This window comes from Enhydra lutris, unplaced genomic scaffold (genome assembly GCF_002288905.1).
Source record: "Enhydra lutris kenyoni isolate GAN:26980312 unplaced genomic scaffold, ASM228890v2 scaffoldscaffold26, whole genome shotgun sequence".
Lineage (NCBI taxonomy): Eukaryota > Metazoa > Chordata > Mammalia > Carnivora > Mustelidae > Enhydra > Enhydra lutris.
Genome location: NW_019154110.1, coordinates 10,584,928 through 10,606,722, shown reverse-complemented (window position 1 = coordinate 10,606,722; position 21,795 = coordinate 10,584,928). Strand labels below are relative to the sequence as shown.

Sequence of the window (21,795 nt, the reverse complement as noted above, 5' to 3'; positions counted from 1 at the left end):
CGACCACCTCCCTCCTCCTTTAACAAGTACCATTATAGAAGGGAGAGTGCTATCCCAGTCTTTGTAGAGTCAGAGTCCCTAAAGAAGAGATTCCGTTTTGAGGAAGCATAATGGATAAACATCCAAGAAAGCATCTATTGCTAAACTTATACTGAAATTTAGATTTTATTGCTATTTGAACAATAGGGCACATAATGGAGAAGATGGGCTTTGGAGTCAAACTAACTTGGATCCGTATATAGGTCCTATCACTTGCTAATTGTGTGACCCTGGAAAAATAACTTCATTGAGCTTCAATGTCCCCACATACAAAACTAACAATGCCTATGGATTTGACAAATCAACTATTCCAAACAGTAGTCTATTATATTAACTCCAACATACAAAATTTGCCCCTTTCTCTCCTCTCAATCTATTCAAATCTTACCCATTCCAAAAAGATTCATTCAAATTCCATTTCCTCAGTAAAGCTTTGCCTAGCCTCAAGTGACCTTTCTTCTCCGATCTCCTACTAAGACCTTCATGTAGAGAATTCATTTGGTAATTAATCATATATTGCCTAGGATCATTTTTTAGCTTGCCAGCCTAAACCATTATATCATCTCCTCCAGTGCCTAGCAGGATCCCTACACATAATATGGGAGTAATAAATATTTGCTAGTTCTATAGTCATTTCATTTTTTAAATGATTCTTGGAAAATAGTCAACACCAAAGGCTTAGAACACTGTCTATGACTTATCTCTAGGGATCACAGAATAACAGTCCTAAACATCATTCAACTATTTTATTTTTTTCAAAATAGCAAGAATAATAGCTATCATTAAATGAGCATCTATCACATGCTGTACTATACTAATACGGACAAATACTGACAAGAGTTAAGAGGTTAGTCTGGGGAATGTCAGCCTATCTTGGTCTAAATCTCAGCTTTATTCTAGTTGTGTAATCTTGAACCAATCACTTAACTTCATACAGTCTCAGTTTTTCCAATCATAAAAAGTGCTCAGATTATTAATTCAGAAGCAGCTGTTATTATTACCACAAGAAAACTAAGATATAGAGGAATTAAGTAACTTGTCCTTATAGCTAGTATGTCTATTTTTTAAACTATCATTCACATAATTGCCTTTACTAGAGAAATTAAGGAAACATGTTCCAGACTAGTGCCACTGCAGTTAGTGGAAACAATATGGAAAGATGAATGTCAAATACAACACAAACATAAATGTCATTGACACCTAAATGCAGTGTGATATTCTGGAACAGAAAAGGACGTTTGTAGAAAAACTGGTGAAATTCAAAACAAAGCCTGTATTTTACTTATTAGTATTGTACCAATGTTAGTTCTAAGTTTTGATAATTATATTACGCTTATGTAAAATGTCGACATTAGAAAAATCAATGGTTTCACTTAAATATATGTTAACACACCTCTTTCAGCAGACAAAGATCATTTAAGCAAGAATAATATAAGAAGTTAATATTAGGTTATATGGGAACTCTCTGTACTATCTTTGTAATTTTCTGTAAATCTAATATATTTTAATATAAACAGTTAAAAAATGTCATGATAAAAACTTTTCCCTCTTCTGGAGGGAAGTAAACTGGCTAATAAGGTCATCATTAGTATTCTGTACAGCCTTACAAAATGATAGCTATGAAGACTATGAATAGCATATTAAAATATCCATGATACGATACTAAATTTGAGGAAAAGGTTTAACAAACTTGTCTATATACCATAGTAACCATGAGACGCAAAACAGTGTGGTGGTTAAGGGCAGAGACTCAGAAGCCAGATTTAGCCAGATTGGGCCAGATTTGGAGAATGTGAATCTAATAGACTCTGACTCTGACAGAATAGAGAGTCAGTTTTCTAGCCACTTCAGTAAGTTACTGACCTCTGTGTGCCTCAGCTTCCTCATCAGTAAAATGGGTTAATAATTACCTCTCCTATAACGTTTGTTTTAAGGATTAAATCCATGGTAAGCCTTGGAACAGTATCTAGCACATAGTAAGGGCACAGTAAGTGTTACAACACTGTATCTACCGATGTGTTGGGGGGGGGAAGGGTAACAAAATTAAAAAAAACAGCAAAATGAGATGATAATTATTTTTGGAAAGATGGGATTGTGTGGGTCTTTTTTTTTCTATTTTCTAAATTCTCCTTAATGTGTTTATAAAATTATCAATGTGATGTAAGTTTAAAAAGGAACTAAGAGAAGACCACTGAGTGGTCTCTTCACTGAGTGACAGGTACGTGAAAATTACTGTCCCTACTTTAATGTACCATAATAAAAAAAAATTTTTTTAAGGGAAAAGTAGCTCACCAGCCTAAGGATTTCTTGCACTTTATAAAAGCTGACTCTATGTTTAAGTCTTACGGCAACAGATGATACTTATATAAAGTTAGAAGGAGAGAGAGAAACACATGAAAATTAAAAATCAAGACTCAACTCAAAGGGAGAAGAATATCAAGAACTGCCTTAGTTGGTTGAGGCTATCATTTCATTTTTAAAAATGAAATGTTCTGCAGTGATGTAGTAGAATGTAAACATATGTATATATAGGTATATACAATATTAATATCTCTACCTGAGAAGTAACTGCTTCAGTGTTTTTCTGGTCTGATGGTTAAATACATATTTATACTTTTAAAGTCAATATTTGTACAATAGACAAGAACAGTGCCTATCAGCTAAATACATATTTAGGACTGTACCACATGTATTACAAACATGTACTAAAATCGAAAGCTTATATTTATACAGAGCCTTTCATCTTGAAGGGGGCTAAAGAGCTTTACAAACATATGTACATAAAAGGACGTTCGCACTGATAGGCAGGCAAGGTATCAATTCATCCACTCTCCTAAGTCTTCCTGCAAGCAGCCTGGGATAGGAACACATGGCGTCAACAGATGCAGGTCTGTAACAGCTGCAAAGACTTGTAACACAATAATCCACCTTGTGACGCAGTCATTGGAAGAGGGCTTGCAACTCGAGAATAGCAACCGCTCTTCTCCAGAGCAAAAGCACCACGGCCACTTCCAGCTTTGTGTTTTTAAATTATTCTCTACCAAACTCAACTAATCACTTGACAAAATTGAATTTGATACTGGAAATGGTTTCTGAATGCAAAATACTTTCTGTCTGATGATGAGAAGTAGGTTGAGAAACGCTTCCCCTGCCCTTGTTAGATTTAGAGAGAGAGGGGGGCCGGGAGTGGGGGTGGGAAGGGTCACAACATTCAGGAGAAATGGTTCAAAATATGCTATCTAAGAATAGCTTGGTCTCAGAGGATTGGGTCATTACTTCAGAAGACAGTCATATTCTCCCCCTATTTAATTAGGACACTAAGTTTTTCAGTCAAATTACTTTATACAGATGAGTCTACCTATATTATACACACAATGGAGATTTTATGTTGAGAATTCTGCAATCACTATAAAAGCATACACAAGTGTGACAATGCGGTTAGGAATGTGACATTCACTGAATTCACCTAAGCCCAAATTGCCTAGTACATTAACTGAAAAATAAAAACCAAAGGAAATTCCATCGCTGAATTCCCTTGTTCCAGCTTCTCTCTCCCTCCAGTGCTTTGGTGTAGGTGACACCCAGGGAAAATGACACTCCGGGACTGAGGGCAGCAGCCTAAGAAGGCCTGCCAGAGAGGGTTTATGGCCCAAGGAGGTTCAGACTCAGGCTCTGTGGCACGTGGCGATGGCCACGCACGAGCTTCTTTCCTGACCACTGACTTACGAAGTGGTTCCAGCCACTTACTGCCAATTATGTTTTCATTAATATAGCCATAAATCATTTAAAAATATGTAATTTCAGATGGTTTTTGATAACAGGATGTTCTGATTAGCAGTTTTCTTAGGTTTAGGGTTAACAACCTAAGCTAATTAAAATGAAAAAAGGAAAGAGGATCAAAAGAGTTAGTGTGAATAAGTGAAGGATGAGCAGAAATAAATGCCTGCCTTATGCAAGTTCTAAGGGAGAAAATATTTCTTTGGGCCACAGTCTGATTCTGGAATAAACACACACAAGTGAGGGAGGAGGGAATGGGGAGGAGAAAGCAAGCAGAAGAGAACAGTCTTATTTAACTGTTTTTATGTGGGTAAAATGATTTGTGCCACAGTATTTCCATAAGAAGTGGGACCATTATTTTCCTGTAGAAACACATTTGGTTTGAAAAGTATCACTGGACAGGATGTGAAAATCAAACCGAATGAATTATTCACAACCCCCGATCAGAGGTGATCATTATTTCTGATGCTCCAAACAGTGATTAGGATTCTGCCCTGAGATGTCATTTTCTCGCTGAGTAACACCAGCGACACAGAAAGGCATTATCTATCTATCTATCTATCTATCCATACATGTATTTTTTCTCCTGGGAGGACCTTGGTTTAATGTTACTATAACAGATACTAAAAACATGACAATATTAACATTTATTCTGATGGTGCCCGTAAATGTCATTAGTCTGACACAAAGTGTCAACACTAATCATGACCCAAAATTAACACCAAAATTGACATCAACATTAATTGTACTATCAGTGTGAACAGAATGTGCAATTGCACACATCCATCCACACACACACACACACACACACACACACTTTCCAAAGCTGCTGTTACTACAAAATAAAATACTAATATTAAGCTCAAGCAATAAATTTGAAGGGAAAGCTAAGGGGCAAAAGAGGACGGGATGGTGTTTTTAAGAATGTAAGAAGCATCCATCAACTGTAGCTATGCTGTGGGAAGCAGTAAAAGAATTTCTTTGCCATGGTTGCCTTTCTTCTATCTCCTCATTTTGAGTTCAGCTGTAATAGTATTTTTCTGTGTGGACTTAAATATAGGTTAGACTGTGGCTGATATGTTCAAGCTTTATTTTCCATGCTAAATGTCTAAAAGTTGAAATTTTCTGGCAAAGCCTCCAGTAACTATTGTTTCACTACTGCTAATGCCCCAGGAAGAGGACCATCGTACAAGGCCCTGAAGCAGCAATACAAAGAATTCTAGAGCGTTAGAGCTGAAATGGACCTAAGCATTATCTGCATCATGAAGATGAGAAAACTAAGAGCCAGTGAGAAGTAATCTGACCTTGAGTTCCCTTATAGATACATAATAAAGTGTTACCTACCCCCCTTTTGTTTTTCTTTGTTTTTTAAAGATTTATTTGCTGATTTGAGAGAGAGAGAATGCACACTTGCAAGTGAGCATGACCAGAAGGGGTTAGAGGTAGAGAAGAGAGATTCCCAAGCAGATTTTGTGCTGAGCACAGAGCCCAATGTAGGGCTCGATCTCACGGCCCTGAGATCACAACCAGAGCCGAAACCAAGAGCTGAATGTTTAACCAACTGCACCATGCAGGTGCCCTAACCTCTTCCCCTTTTGTATCTTGTATGGAATATTAAATCTTCACTTTTAGTTAGATACTATCAAAAAATAATTACAATATTAACTCATGTTAGAATCTCACGAAAAAAACATATCTGATGGAATAGCAGAAAATACTGTATGGGTGTTAAAATGTGCCTTTTTAAACCACAAGGCAATACGATATTTGACATAATTTGTGCCATTCAGAAAAACCATGCTGAAAAAATGTCAATGCCTTTCCATATTGTATTATCTGCTGGATATCATATTCTGTTGCCTAGTGTTGTATGATCACATAAAAGAGCTGAAAACAATTTTCTTAACAGCTGAAAAACTCTCTTTTTCATGCTTGGATAATTCAAAAATGGCTGAACAAACTTACCTCAACCTTTCGAAAAAGCGATAAAAGGGTAAGAAAAATACCATTTTTGGAGCAAAAAAATTTCATCCCCGAGGTAATTTCTTGAAAATATTACTGAAGATTAGAAACAACAATTTTGAACAGGGGAATTATCTCTCCCTGCAATATTTATAAACATGAGCCTATAGTAATTTTATGCATATACACACAATGCTTTTAATAAACATACCAATTTAAAGAAAAAAACATGAAATAGAGCACATACAAGTTGGCGGTATTTGAAAATGGAGCACAGGAGTAATTGGATGATAAGGAAATTAAGCAAGCTGGCCGACTACAGTTCAAGAAGCCTGGCCTGTTAATCACATAAACGGATGTCGAACTCTGATGCTCCATGCTACACCTCATCCTCTGGTATCATCTGTTGCTGTCCTGATGTTCATTATTGCCTGTAGTTGGAACTGTAAAGTTGCTTGACATAGGGTACTATATCACATCCTTTTTCAGTAAAATCTTAAAACTGAAAGTGGGTAAAAATGCTGGCAAGTACATTCTTTTGTTCATGGCTATCTCTAGGACTGACTTTTGAAGGGGACTAAGGAGCCCTCCACGAGATCTGCGGTAGTCGGCCAATGGATGCTTTAGGATTTTCAGTCAGTCAAATTCATTGGGCCTTTGTTTGCTAATAATGAAAAGAGTCAAATGAACTAATTCACCTGTTGAAAAGTCTCCAGTACATAGTAATCATTCAGAAGGAATTCTAAGAAAAGTTCTATGTGAAGTAAATAGGTGATGGGGATTAAGGAAGGCACTTGTAGTGAGCACTGAGTGTTGTATGCTGAAAATAACACTACGCTCTAGGTTAACTAATTGGAATTTTAATAAAAATTTGAAGGAAAAAACAAAGCAAAGGATATGATCCCAAAAGAACAGTGTCAGAAATTCATTAGAAATAATTTCGTGGCAGGAAGACATAGCTCTCCAAATTAGCCTCAATATTTTTCTAACGAGGGGCTCAGTTCTGGTTGTGAGGATCATTTTAAACAAAGACTCATAACCAAACATGCTCACTTAGAAAGAGGGTAAAATAGTAATTTTAAATAGAACTATCTTAACCACATATTTCATAACTTGTCTTTTTCTGTACTTGAAATTCCTACCTTAAGCCTAAAAGGATTAAAGAGGATTAAAGTGTGGGTTTTTTTTTTGTTTGTTTTTTTTTTTTGGAAGCCCTTGATGAAAAATAAGACAAGCACAAATTGTGAATGTTTACACGTAATCAGCAGTGTGTGATACTTTTCTGCGGAGGATCTCAAAGCACTTACAAACATTTCCCCATCTTCAGCAATAGATTGGTGGCAAGGACCATTAGTCTCTTTTTATAACTTGAACAATCAGTGCACAGACCGCGGCCCTGTTTTTCAGATCTGCCTTCTTCAAGTCTATTTCAAAGCTCACCTTCAGCACACCGCAATACAAATACGCCTCTTCTCCAACACATATCTAAAAGATTGACACGGACTCAATTTCTACACCCAGCATGAAAAGGTAAACTGATTTCCAAAGAATGAAACAAAAGCACATCCAAATTAGCTTCACATTCATGGAGCTATTCTGAGGTAAAATTGAGTAAAACAATATACAAAAGTCTAATATTAAACTAGAAAAATATTTGGGTTCTATGTGTATGAGGAATGGACTGAAGCCCACAAACATACACACTCTTCTCCAGTCACAGTTTCAAAAAATAATAGGTTCCACTAGAATCTGAGTCCAGGAAAACCCAAACAATTCCTTTGAGAGCATAGAAAACATCAACCAACCGAATTCAGACAGAGGGAGATGGTATTTTTTCTAAAATAAGAGGTCCTTTGGGTTAAGCGCTCCAGCCTAAAAACTGTCACAATGGATCTACTAATTAATTTCTTCCAATCTTTTAGGCTTCTATAAGCTTACCAATTTCTTTTCCCTACTAACTCCTAATTTTTTTTTTTGTTTTTATACTCCGATGAGAGATTTCAAAGGATTACAACAACGTAAAAGTGAGGAGCAGTGTCAAAATGATAAAATCTGTTGAAGCAGTCAGTAGATGCAGGGGTTTTTGTCATATCACTCTCCATGTTTTTCTAGAAGTTTGAAATATTTTATAATACAAAAATTACAGACATTTACGCCTGCTGAAACTGAACATCAGAACGTTGCCAACAATTAACTATGGGCAAGGCTGAGCAGTTCTAGAACTAAATTCCTAATTCCCACCATCCCTACCCTTCCACCCCAAGAGCATAAAAGATACCAGTCATGATGGCAATCAGTCTTTAAACTTTAATCTACACTATTTTTTTCCTCCCCAATCTTCCTAAAAAAACGTTTACTATAAAAATGTGTAAAGCAATGATACAGTAAGGTGTTCACCAGATTTCTGCCTGAAGAGTTATAAATGCAATCGCATACTGGAGGAACACCAGGCCAAGCCCACCATACCAACTGAAAAAAAGGGGTCAGGATACTACTGGATCTGCCTCACCACAGAGGGCAATTCCAGAGGTTTGTTTAAATGCTAAGGTGCTGAGAAGGAAAAACCCTGACACCTAGTGCCCATCTGAAGAAATGAAGCCTGGCAGTGACTACAATTCTTAAGCGTGGTAGTGTGTGCGAAGGTGATCATCAAATGGCATTCAATTTGGAATACGCTTATCTCCCAGAAAAACTTTAAGGAAAGAAATTAATACCACGCAAGAATTCCAGTCCTTCCTTACTGATCCTTTTTTGGAATTCACACCCTGTACCTAATTATTAAAGCTGCTTCTAAACAGAGACTCTTCTCATCTCAGTTTCTCATTAGGACAGCAGAGATGAGAGGGAGGGTCTGTGTTGTCAAAAAGCCCACGTGCTGAAAGAGTGAGGAAAACAAGATGCTACTTTCTGTCCACACCAGAAGTGCTACACAAGTTGCCTATCACATCTTTCATCACTGCCCCATTTAGAGATTCATGTTCACACAGGAGTTAAAGGAAATAAAATAAAAGAATGTTAGTAACATTTCAGAACAAAAAAACCCCATGGTCTCAAGGAGGCTAGTGTTTTCTTTGTCCTACACCAGGCAAAGTTAAGTTGTTCTCTGTCAAGTCTGTTACCACCCTTGGCTTGATCTTAGCCTGAGCCTTTTAATAACAGGATTTAGCGCGAAAAGCAGCTGCAGTGGATTGTGAACTGTTACTCGAGATGTTCCCACCTGCAATTATAGCTTCCACCAAATGATCAAAACAGGTTAGCAAACTGGCAGGAAAATGAAAACAATTCCTCCAAAATTGAGAAGCAGTAAAAGTAGAACGGTTGGTTAGCAGCATTTCCTCTGCATCCAGGCTCAACAGCACACATTCATCTAGCTGTGTATTTACATACGATGCCCATCACTGTAGCATCACAGCCGCTAGAGCTGAAATACGTTTAGTCCATGTTGCAATCACATTTTTCACAATTTTCATCTTTACTTGAAACTATTAAAAAAAAAAAGCCCTAGACAACTCATCTTTGGAGCTATTTGCAAGTAACACAGTTCACAGATTTGGTCTACATCTCTTTTATTCCTACTCTAAATTCATACTAAATGCAATGCCATTCAAACCTGACAATGAGAAAAATGTGTTCTCCCATACTTGCATCATGAATAAGGTGGCATGCCTTCAGTTACATCTTTCTTGATGGGGAAGGGACAACTAGGAAAAGAGAGAGGAGAAAGTGGCTAACACCACATCAGAAAATCTCTCTTTCGTGTGCTTTTAACATGGGTACAATGTTCAAAATGCAGGTCACATCTCTGCTGAAACAGCCAATATTCTTTCTCAAATGGCAAACAAGTTACCTAAAACTAAATGGAACTCAATTGTTCCAAGTCCTGGTCCCATCACCATCTTACCTATTTACTGTCCTGGGGGAAAAGAAAAACAGGGAAGAAAGCCTGGCAACCCATACAGTCGATGGTCTGATAAGTACAGGTTTTCTGCGTTTGATTATGGGGAAAAGCATCTCGATTCATGGGGGAACTCTGCAGGAAGCTCTTGTTTTACCTTCATTCCTTATATCCATGTGCTAGCTTTTAAACTCAGCAACTCCAATCCTTCAGAGTAATGCAATATCCCCACAATGATGACCTGGTAGAGCCGTCACCTTTGGAGAACACCACATTATGATGATTTAATGTCCATGTAGCATCAATGCATTTACATGGAGCCTTGGCTCTCAGAACATTAACGGGTCAATTTTTTATTCCTTTTTTAATAAAACTATTTCTCAAGGCTCTGTTCAGATGCCCATTCTCTTTGGGACAGGACAGATTTGCTCCAAATCCCATCAGCATGAGCTCTTTTCTTTCCCTTCACATCATTCTTGGGGTAATACATAGAGTGCCAGGCTCATGACAAACTTGTCTCTTTGGCCAAAGAAAATTAAACTGCAAGAGCTGAAAGTCAACTTGCTCTGATAAAACTGGACTCAGCATGAGGAAATACATCCCACTGACACCTCGTCATCTCTTAGGGCCAGCTGTCCCTCAGAGTTCAGAGGGCTGAAACTCCATCTTTAGATTGGTCAGTTTCTCAGCGGACATGCACCATTGTATGCGCAAGCTACTGGTAACGGAGTTTGATACTAATACCCCAACCTCATTTCTGTTGCACAATGCCCTATAATCTAGATACAGCCACTGACTGACTTCACCAGCTGTCCCGGGCATTAGTCACCAAATGCTCACCAAAGAACATCAGTCTCACTCCTCCTGAGCTCAAAGACTCAGAAACAGTAAGCTAACCACTCCGTCTCAATCCGAGTCAATCCTTTGAAGAAAAGGAAAAGAGAACAAAGAAAATAGGCAACTAAGGAGAGAAAGGAGTAGAACAAGAAGGGACAACTAACAAAAAGCAAAATAAATAAATAAATAAAAACAAATTAAAAAATTCAAATACAATCAGATTTCTCGATTTCAAGATTATTAAAGCCCTGGGCAAAGAGAAACATCTGGACCCCAGACTGACTACTGCGCGGCTTTTAAGACATCCCTTTTCCACTCAGGTTTGTTGGGTCTTAAAAGGGTTAAAAGAAACCTTTAATTTTTTTTTTTTATTCTTTTGTGTGTGTGTGTGTGTGTGTGTGTGTGTGTGTGTGTGTGTGTGGTCTTTGGGTACAGAGTCCCGTATAATAAGACTATTTGTATTCATACTGGCAGGGTAAACACTACATGTTCATGCCCAGGCAGCTCTGTGCTTGTAATTTCAGCAAGAACAGAGCTCTGTCCCTCTGGGACTTCACTATTCCCCAAGTCTCCATTCGCTCAAACACAGAATGAGAGCAGAGAGAAAGCAGAAGAGAAAGATCATGGCAAGAGGTTTTACACAGCAGTGCTACTAGCTTTCATGTGGCCAAAAATCTCATTTTTTTGTTTTAATTACATTAGTTAAAACCGTTTCTCTCCCAGCCTCATGTTCACAAGGGTGCCTTCCATTCCTAAAGACTACACTGTTGAATGAATCAGAATGTAAGTCTAGCACAATGAAGCTTTTCTTTGCTGTTGAGGGGCTCACTGCGGAGATGCTACCCCGTGGCACAAACCTCTGCTTCAACTTTGTGTGTTAACGAGTATATATCTATTCTTGTCAAAATTCTATGCATCTTTCCTCCTTCACCTCTTGCCTTTGCTATTTGTTGAGGCGGTAGATTAGAAGGACTCCTAGAGTCTGACATTCTCCATCTGGTCCAATGCTTGCATCCATCTTAACACCAATTCATCTACTTTTGGCATCCATTGGTGTACTTACTGAAACAGCACACACCTTGTATATATACAGTAAAATTTTTTGAAAAAGATAGTGCACAAAATGGAAAATACCACATATCACCTCCAAAGTCTACCCAGCCTGTTTATGAAAAATACCCGGGTAAAGATTACTCTTTCCACAGGATGAGATTTATCTAGGGATTCTAGCTAAGGTTGAAATAAAAACCTATCTCTTTTTAGGTGTATTACTTTTGTTATTTGATTATAACTGCACATTGAAAGATTAGTAAAAATCAGGACAAGGAGGACCATAGGCCCTGGGGCAGAATACAACTTTATATCATTATTAACAGTGTACCATAAAAGAAAGGATTCCAATGCCAGAAAATGCATTCTTAGATAACTATCAGAAATGGGCTTCTGCTACTTTATTTTATGTTTAAATCCCTGGTTCTGATTGAGTCCCTTTAAGAATATATTTACCATGATCATAACAGCATCAGATCAATTTACCCAAGCACAGAAAACATGCCAAAAAAGGTATACTAGTATGTAAGCATTCAAATAAGAAAAAAAAAAAATCAAGCAAAACAGTATTTTAACTGTTTTTATTGTAGACGAATCTCAAAATTTCAAGTATATACAAGAATAGAGAAAACGCTCTATTCCGACGGATATATTATCTAGCTTTGATTAATAACTCATGAACAATCTTGTTTCATCTATAGTCCCACACTCACCCCCCATTACTCTGAAGCAAATCCTAGACATTGGATCATTTCACCTGTACCTATTTTAAATAGGTATGTCCAACAGAACACATCACTCTTTCTTAGAAAGCAAAACTGTAACAACATTTTAAAAATATTATCACACCTAAAAATTAATAATTCCTTGATATCTAGTCAATATTCTCTCCCTAAAGACCTCTACCTCTACCGTGATACCTATGTAGCATCTAAATTAATGCTATTTAATGACCACCTCCATGGAAAGCTGCTACCAGTGTCACAGAGATAAGGAAAGGGGGAAGGGAACTCAGCTACTTGCCTCATTTCCTCCTGGAAGCCTGTTCATGTGGACCAGCTGACCTTGATCATCCAACACGAGCTCCGTATATGTCAGCATGTCAGAAGGCAGGGGTGGTGATGGAAGGAATGCCTGAGAGGACATAGACTCCCAGAGTTTGATCAGAGACTAGCAGAGGAGAAAAGTTTGACTCATCAGTGGCAATGAGCAATTCAGCATACACAAAAATAAATACTAAGTTTCAGTCAATCTGATTTTGCTCTTTCCTTTCCAAGTGTTCTGCTGAGCACTGAAGCATTAGGCCAAATTCTACAGCTCTCAGTCTCAGTTAAAAAACAGATCTGTAATTATTTTTCACATAATGTTTTCACATGTCAAAAGCAGGCACTTTTCCAACAAAGTCAAATTGCTGAGTGATACTGAAGCAGCATGAGAGCATTAACAAACACAACAGACCTAACAAACAGACCTGACCACCCCGACCCCCCAGGAAAATTAAAAAACTAAGTAGCATTAATCCCTCTTTTTAAAAATGGAAGAAAAATTCCTAGAGGAATAGAAAAATAAATAAATAAATAAGTAAATAAATAAATAAATAAAAATAAATCCTTAGCCTTTAGAAAAGTGATATGACAGTTAGCTAATAAATAACAAAGAAAACCCAAGAAGGCAAGAATAAAGTTTCTACTAGCGGTTCAGGGGAAGTATCTTCTTTCTAATGCCTTTCCAGATCTATCGGCCCTCATGAAGAAATTAGCTCATGAGGGGTATAGGACTATTTGTAAATGTGCAGATCAATTTTGCTCAAATCTGAGAAAACAGACAGACACACCGATCCACTTAAAAACTGTTATAATTTCCATTTCTAACTTCTGTATTACCAAAACAAACACCTCCTGAAGTGGCAACTAGTTGTTTCTTTGCTTGTCTCAAAGCAACATTTAAAGGCAATATGATGCATTTATACCTACATGTTCCAATCACAGTGTTTATGTCTATTCTACAGGGAGAATTATATAGAATGACATTTCTATTTATAGTTCCGGCACTGGAGAACAGAACCAAAACTCAACTTGTAGGCTAATAATGCTGGTAATACTAAATGAAGATAGCTATGTTTCTAGAGAGAGAACTTGTAAACAAATGACTACATAAAGGAAATCTCTTGTACTTGTGACTAATAGAGGAATTACAGATAGTCTATTTACCAAGGCCACATATATTACTTTATTAAAATTCAAGTGTGGTAATACTGGTAGTACTGACTAGGAGATGTGGAAAAATCCTATATTCAGAGATTTTTTTTTTAAAGAACAAATTCAATATTCTTTTGATACTTTATATGTTGCATTTTCTGCTGTGGATGTACTTTTCTTGCCTTCCATTGATGGAAGAAAAATCTGCAGCACAGAGATGATTCACCATACAGATCAAAGGAATTTATTTTCATATAAAGGATGAGAATCATAATGTATTTTTCTCACACTAGTTTTTATTCAGCCATAATAAATCTCCCACAAAAGAATTGATACATTAAACTGTGCATCATGAACACTATGTCCATTTGTATATGTTATTGGTATTGATTCTCATATTAACCTAGGCTATCAGCTAAAGACCTGGGTTATCTTGGAAAATAGGAAAAAGAGAGAATAAGAGTTTCAAACCTCTTTTTTAACATCCATAATTTGATTACGGGCTTAGGAGATACATACCCAAACATAACTCCTCACACAGGTCATTATATATTACCATCACAGGCATGCTATCTCAGTTTACTTTCTTCTACTCAACAGAGGCTTCTATCCTCACAATTCCCCGTTAATTCATAAAGAACTACCCAATATTGGAGCTGGCGGTCACCAAATCCCAAACGAGATAGAAATGAGAGTGGTGTTAAGATATTTCCTGCCCTTTGCGAGTGCCCCCATTCCAGGCTAAGCTGCCTTCAGGTATCCCCCATTACCTGCCGAAACATCTCTGGGATATCATATATGTATGTTGTCCCCAAGGATTGTGCCTGGAATCTCTTTGATTGAAGCAGGTCTTTGGTGACATATGGAGTGTTGATTAACATTCCATGCAATGGTCCCTGTTTATCTCCATATGCCTGAAACATGATCTGCAGGAGAAAGAGAATGGCATGGGGCGTTAACAGACAGAGAATAAAATCAGCTGCCTAGATGGGCTTTTCTCATAGATGTTATTTCTTGAAACACATTTTTGGTGGGTTGAGTAGCTAAGACATGCCTTTACACATTGGGTAGTGTTCTCACCTCTCTACAGATGATCCAACTCCAAAAAACGGTATGAAACCAATGACACACCATGGGCTGCTCTCGATTTTGGATTAGTTGAAATCAACAAGAAAGCACAGTATAAATTTCACATCTCAGAGACAGACTGACAATGCTTGCCTTCGAAAGTGACTTGAATTTCATATACTCAGAAATGAAGTATGTCAGCTAACAAGTCTGAGCAGTCCTCACATTTAAGTTGAGAAACAGCTATGCACTGAAGAGAATTCTGCTCTTTCCCCAACAGTAGAAGGCCAGGTCAAGGCTCTAACCTATTATCTGTGCTTAGTCTACTTGATTAGAAGGTGCTTTTTAAGTGTTATTAGCCACAGAAAGGCTTCAAAGATTTCTGCCAGAAATGGATTTCAGCCATCCATCTAGCTAGTCTGTTCTTGTTAGCTCATAAGATATAGCCTATAGTAAAATAAATGTGTTATTATATATATTTATATAATATAGATATATATATTTATCTCCCCCATATACTATGTCTACAACTACTGAATAGCTCCTGCAATACCTATATTGTCACATAATGAAATCGCCACACCAGTTTTTAATCATTTTAATTCAAACATTTCTAGAAGAGTACTTCATACTCCATATATTTAGGTAGTTTTATTTGCTTATGAATATTTACAAGGGATGCCATTACTTCAATTCAGTTAATCTTTACTGAGTGCCCAGGGGCTGTATGACACTAAACTAGGCACTTTATGCACGAATACATAAAATATAGACTCCCAACACAGTGAATACAAATGTGGGAAGTAAGGGTATGTGTGTAAACCCACATATCTATTCTGGTCTAAAATAGATAAGCTGATCTGAAATAGACCATTAAGGAATAGATTTGTGAACATGACATATAAGCTTAACAACAGAATTAAGTACTTTCCCAAACCCTGGACATTTAGCTAAGTGAATCCTTAGCCTCCTCCCTCAGAGGAACAAGTATACTCTACTGACTTGTCAGTCAGGTCCTATAGTGGGAAAAAATTGTCTTGGGCGTCTTACAACCCCAAGAAGGGAGCTTCCAGTCCTATTCCACATGACTAATGGTCAAAGTCACTGGGTAGGAGGTAGAATTAGCAATGTCTTAGGTAGAAATGGTAATGTTTTAAGAGATGCAAAGTGTTAAGTGAGGTCAGTATGTTAGAATAAGAAAATTGGGGACGCCCGGGTGGCTTAGTCGGTGAAGCTGCTACCTTCGGCTCAGATCATGAACCTGAGGTTTTGGGATCGAGTCCCGCATCAGGCTCCTTGTCCAGCAGGAAGCCTGCTTCTCTCTCTGCCTCTGCCTGCCACTCTACCCGCTTGTGCTCTCTCTATGACAAATAAATAAATAAAATCTTAAAAAAAAAATAAGAAAATTGGACTCAGAGGAAATAAACTGAATCAAAATAAGAAAAAAGGAGTAAAAGCAGCAGGTTCTTGGGACTACATTCCTGTCTATTAGCAAAGACAAAAGCCATGGGTACAGAGTTTGAGACTCACTTTTGCCAAGGTGGAATGAAGACAGGCTGGTCATTAGTTAAGCAACATAATTATGTGGACTGGGACTGGAGAAAGCCCTCTAGGTAGACTCATTGCTGATGGGAATTTAAAATGGTAGGACTACTTTGGCAAACAGTTTAGTACTTTCTTATAAAGTTAAACATATCCTTCCTGTGACCCAGTAATTATACTTCTATATTCCCAAGAGAAATAAATATGTATCTACACAAAGACTTATAAATCAATGTTCTTATGGCAGCTGTATACATAGTAGCCCAAACTGGAAAACAGAACTTCAAATGTCCATCAAGAGGTAAACAAATAAAAATCTGGGTATGTCTAGGGTATATCCATAAAACAAAAAACCATTCAGCAATGAAGAGGAACATACCACCCATTGTCTACCCAACACAGATGAATCTCAAAAATATTATACTGAGCAAAAGAAGCCAGATACATTGTACACAGTGTCTAATTTCATTTATATGAAATTCTAGGACAGGCAAAACTTACCTGTAATAATAGAAAGCAGATGAGTGGTTGCCTAGGGCTGGGGCTAGTGACTCTATCTTTGACTCCGCAGAAGAAAATACGAGACCTTTTAAGGGTGTCAAGATGTTCTCTATAATGACTGTGATGGTGGTTAAACAGGTGTATACAATTTCAGAATGAAGTATATACATTAAATAAGTGCATTTTATATGTAGATTTTATCTTAATAAAGGTCATTTAAAAATGTATACTTTCTCCCTTATACTACACTTGGAAATCAACTGGCATAGGCAATGGATTACCCAAATCTCTTCTCCCACTATGACTGGCTGACATCAGTGTTTAGTACAGCTAATAACGCAAAGACTTTACCAGGAAAATGAAACAAAATGAAGCTCAAGCCAGTCAACCTTGCTTCTTGTTGTCATAAAGAATAAACGAAGTGCTGAGCAAGAGGTTGAGGGCAACGGATGCTACTGAATGATCAGCTAGCTACAATAATTCCATTTTCTACTAGAACGGACACAGGAGTTAAAAATGGGAAGTATACGGTTTACAAGTTCATGAAAACATGTATATATTTTACATATCATACACCTTTCCCCAGGAGCCATCCATAGGGCTTCTCTTGGAAAACGATCTCTGATCCTATAAGTCTGCTCCCTTAGAACTTTATACCTATTCTATGATAGCATAAATCATAATCATACTACAGAGAAACTAGTTATCTGTCTTCCTCCCCCATGATGTAAATTTCTCAAGAGTAGAGATTACTTTTTATCTTTGAATCCATACTGCCTGACACACTATAGGTGGTCAATCGATGTTACACCAATGAACAAATGAATGAATGATACACAGGGTTCTACATTATTTTAGATTTCCATAATGACTCACTAGAACAAAGACGGGGGGGGAATCAAATTGGCAATAAGCATCAGGTAGACATTAAGAGCACCAAAGCAGAACAGAAGGCTGTTCCTTTTGCTGGTTTCTTCCTCTAGCCAGGGATCTTGGGCCCCTCAGTGGCTGCTGGACTCTCGCAGCTGAAGAGCGTGAGGGAGACCTCTTCCTTCAGGGCTTCCTAATATGCAGGACCCAAGGTCATAGGGGTTTCCCTTCAGGCAAAAGGTAGCTCACTCATTCTTTCAGATACTTAATGAGTGCTTATTCTGTGCCAAGCATAGGACTAAATCCTGATTGAAGGTGTCTGAGCACTTCATGCTCCTGTGTCACCATGAGCCAGAATGAGGGAAATCTAAGAGCTTTCTAATAAAAGAAAGAAAAAAAAGGTAGTTACGAAGAACAAACATTTTTATCAAAAACATTAAAATCTCAAGTGGCCATCTTATTTTTCACAAGAATAGACCTGCCTTGAAGCCATTGTAGAAGTTAATTAAAAATATCCCTGACCACGGAAAGCTTTGACTGAAAATATCTTTAAGGTTGTCCTGAAAAACATCAAATCCAGCAAAAATTATTGTATACTCTTTCTCTTGCTCACCCCGTGCACTCTTGTGCTCACTCTCTCTCTCTCTCTCTGTTTTAACTGTTCACTTCTCACTGGATAGATTTCTCTGGCCATCTAACTGGGAATCAAAGCACAAAATGAAAGGTCACTCTGACAACTATCCAAACTCAGATTTTTAAAATTCACCTTCAAAATACTGGCAAAAATGTCTTCTCTTGCTGATATTCCTGGACTTAAAAGGACATAGATAAAAACAAGAGACATACAATGTCTTCCTGCTACCTAACACAGAACAAATGGAGATCTTGGCGTACACACACTGGAGCAAGGCCATCCTTTAACCAGAAGAAATGCACTTCCCAAGTTTAGGCCAAAAACCTAAAATAACATCCCGGTTCTTAAGAATATGTGAACCATGGCATGGGACACCTGGGTGGCTCAGTGGGTTAAGCCTCTGCCTTCCGCTCAGGTCATGATCCCAAGGGTCCTGGGATCAAGCCCCACATCTGGATCTCTGCTCAGCAGGGAGCCTGCTTCTCTTCCTCTCTCTGCCTGCCTCTCTGCCTACTTGTGATCTGTCAAATAAATAAATAAAATCTTAAAAAAAAAAAAAAAAGAATATGTGAGCCATGGCAAACCAATCTAAATCCAGCAAATGGCACAAATATTTAGAAATGAAGGTGGTAACATAGATTAAGAAGAATTCTCTAACTCTTAATCTCAGGAAACAAACTGAGGGTTGCTGGGGGGTTGGGAGGGAGGGAGAGGGTAGCTGGGTTATGGATATTTGGGAGGTTATGTGCTATGGTGAGTGCTGTGAATTGTGTAAGACCAATGAATCAATCACAGGCCTATACTCCTGAAGCAAATAACACATTATATATTTAAAAAAAAAAAGGAATTCTCTATTATGACAGAATCAATCTACTGAAAGAGTCATCCTCCATTTTCACAGTCTTGTTTTTCTTACCTGAAAAGGGGGTTAAAGTTTGCTACTTTGCTCTTTTATAGATATATAATACACCGAGCTCTTTGAAGGAAAAATGTGTGTAAATGGAATAACAATGGGTAAATATGATAAAGTCATGGCTTGACATTGTTCAAGCTATTATATGAAATTTTCTTTTTTTAAAATGAAAGTTGGTGACACACTTCAACAATTCTCTTTTCTTTCCTTCCCAATGAGTAGACTATCTGGGCTGAAAACAGGACAGATCAGACCAGACCATACCAGATAGTTCAGGTAGCTCAAGAGCCCTCCTAAAAAGAACCCTAAATTGCAGAACTACCTCTGGTATCAGGTTCACTTGGCGTCTGCTAGGGCCCATCAGTATGTAAGAACACAGGCACATCTTATAAGGCAAATGAAGTTTTTCAAATTTATGTGACCATTGCTGACAGGGCGTAACTCCCTGACGTGAACCAATGGGACATGTGAGTCTGCGTCTTCCATAACAAGGACAAGGAGCTCATCTTTAGGACCCAGTCAAAACTCTGGGGGGCCTGCTTGACCACTATACCTGTGCTGTCCTGGAGTCAGTCACCTCCTTGTACAAGCTGATGTCCAAGTAATAGCCAGACTCGTTGGTCAGGAAGAGGCGGATGGGAATTGCTTTTCCAGTTGGCGTCAGGCGAATGTTGATTTTCAGTTCTGCCTGGAGGACACGTAATTTCCACAGCCGACTTCCATAGCGCATTACCATGCTCCGCACAGATTCCTCAATCTGTCACAGACACATCACCAAGCACAAAACTTAAACACCTTGTAACAAGAACCTGTTTTCAGGTCTGCCCATCTTTGGGAAAGAAGGGATGGAAAAAGGTGCTGGTTTCTGGAGATGTGCACTACATGTATTCCTTACGAAAGGTAAGATAATTTCTCTCCAACCCTACTCTTGCTTAGAACAAGTCAGGGACAATTTCATGCCAGCCTGGCATGGGAGTGGGGTTCTCTGGCTCACAACACCCAAATCTATTCCCAATTATATTCATATTCTCTATCAAAGATCTGCAATATCTAAAATTACAAGCCATGGGATTTAAGAGAAAGCCCCAAATAAGAATAAAATCTCTAGTTAGACAGCTATTAAGTAGCATTTATATGCATGGTAACTATGTTTCATTGCACTTACAGGACCTTAAATCATCATAGCAATTACCACCATGAGCTTTTTCCGATACAATTTTATTAAACTTTATAATATATACTGCTTGGTAAATTGCACAAATTAGAAAGAGGCAATTTGTAGGTGGGGCTAGAATGTTCTCTCTAAACAGAGCTCTGAAGCTTGGTCATTGCCAAGTCCAACTGGGATTTAAGTAGATGAGGCAGATGTTCCATAGTTTCTCTAAGGCTTATACCAAGGCAGCTTATTGCTCCTAGTTTTCAGGTTTAGACAAGCTGTTTTAACCAAATGGCCTTAGATGGGATTTTTCCTTGTTGACATTCTAAAGTGAAATCTTGTTTTCCCAATACAGCTGTAGACAGCCAGGACATACTACTCAAATTAACGTTTTCTTAAATGAAGTATCTTTCTAAAATGCTTTTTCAACTTAGAAAATATCAAAAATATCTTCTACCACCCTTCTCTTATGGTCCTTCAGAAGTATGTGCTACCCTTGCAGTCTGTTTTTGCTTCACAGAATCTTAGATCAGAATGGATTTCAAGGGCACCTGGGTGGCTCGGTTGTTAGGCGTCTGCCATTGGCTTGGGTCATGATCCCGGGGCCCTGGGATCAAGTCCCGCATTGGGCTCCCTGCTTGGTGGGGAGCCTGCTTCTACCTCTCCCACTCCCCCTGCTTGTGTTCCCTTTCTTGCTCTCTCTGTCAAATAAATAAATAAGGTCATATTAAAAAAAAAAAAAAAAAAGAATGGATTTCAAAGAGCTGACTTGCTTATTAACCAAAAGGTATCATCTGTTCTTTTCTTGAGGTTAAAAAAAGCCAACATTCTCTACATAGAGGAAACTGACAGCTCTCTATGACTGGAAAGGCATAGTTAGGGTATATGAGTATTTAGAGTGGAAGCAGAGAGGCAGATATAAAAAAACTTACTGAGAAATGGTAAGTCAAATCTGAAAATATATATAGTTATACAGTGTCCTGGCCATGTTCTCAGTCTTCTAGCCTCATCAGTCCCAGAATGCTTAGGAGACCTTTACCTAAACTAGATGATGAAACTTGATACTCAGTGAGTGGTCCTTGATTTTCTTGACAGGCTAAAGCAACCTATCAGTTGTTTGGCAGTCTTGAAGACAAACGCAGAAAATGATTTTTCAGGTCTTAGAAATTCAGTTCAAAATAGCCAAAGTCCATGCCTACAAATGATCTTGAGAAAGGGGGATACTGATTCTCCTAACGAAATTCCACAATACCATGGCAGAACAAGGTTAGAGGGAATACAAACAGAGAGCAGCTTGTATTTATTATACCTGGGATAGAAGGTCAAGTACAGAGTCACCCTGTTTTCCTTCCC

At 38.0% G+C, this 21,795-nt stretch overlaps 1 protein-coding gene across 6 annotated transcripts in view; it reads right to left on the bottom strand.

The window, feature by feature from the left end:
* LOC111151230 (acetyl-CoA carboxylase alpha) overlaps window positions 1-21,795 on the bottom strand; it is a 288,595-nt gene that overhangs the window by 79,846 nt on the left and 186,954 nt on the right. For all 6 annotated transcript variants that reach the window (XM_022509033.1, XM_022509036.1, XM_022509035.1 and 3 more), the window contains 3 exons: window positions 19,840-20,043; window positions 14,529-14,684; window positions 12,584-12,730 (listed from right to left, as the gene is read on the bottom strand). In XM_022509033.1, coding sequence (XP_022364741.1) covers window positions 12,584-12,730; window positions 14,529-14,684; window positions 19,840-20,043 — 507 coding nt within the window. The remainder of the gene's footprint in view (window positions 1-12,583; window positions 12,731-14,528; window positions 14,685-19,839; window positions 20,044-21,795) is intronic.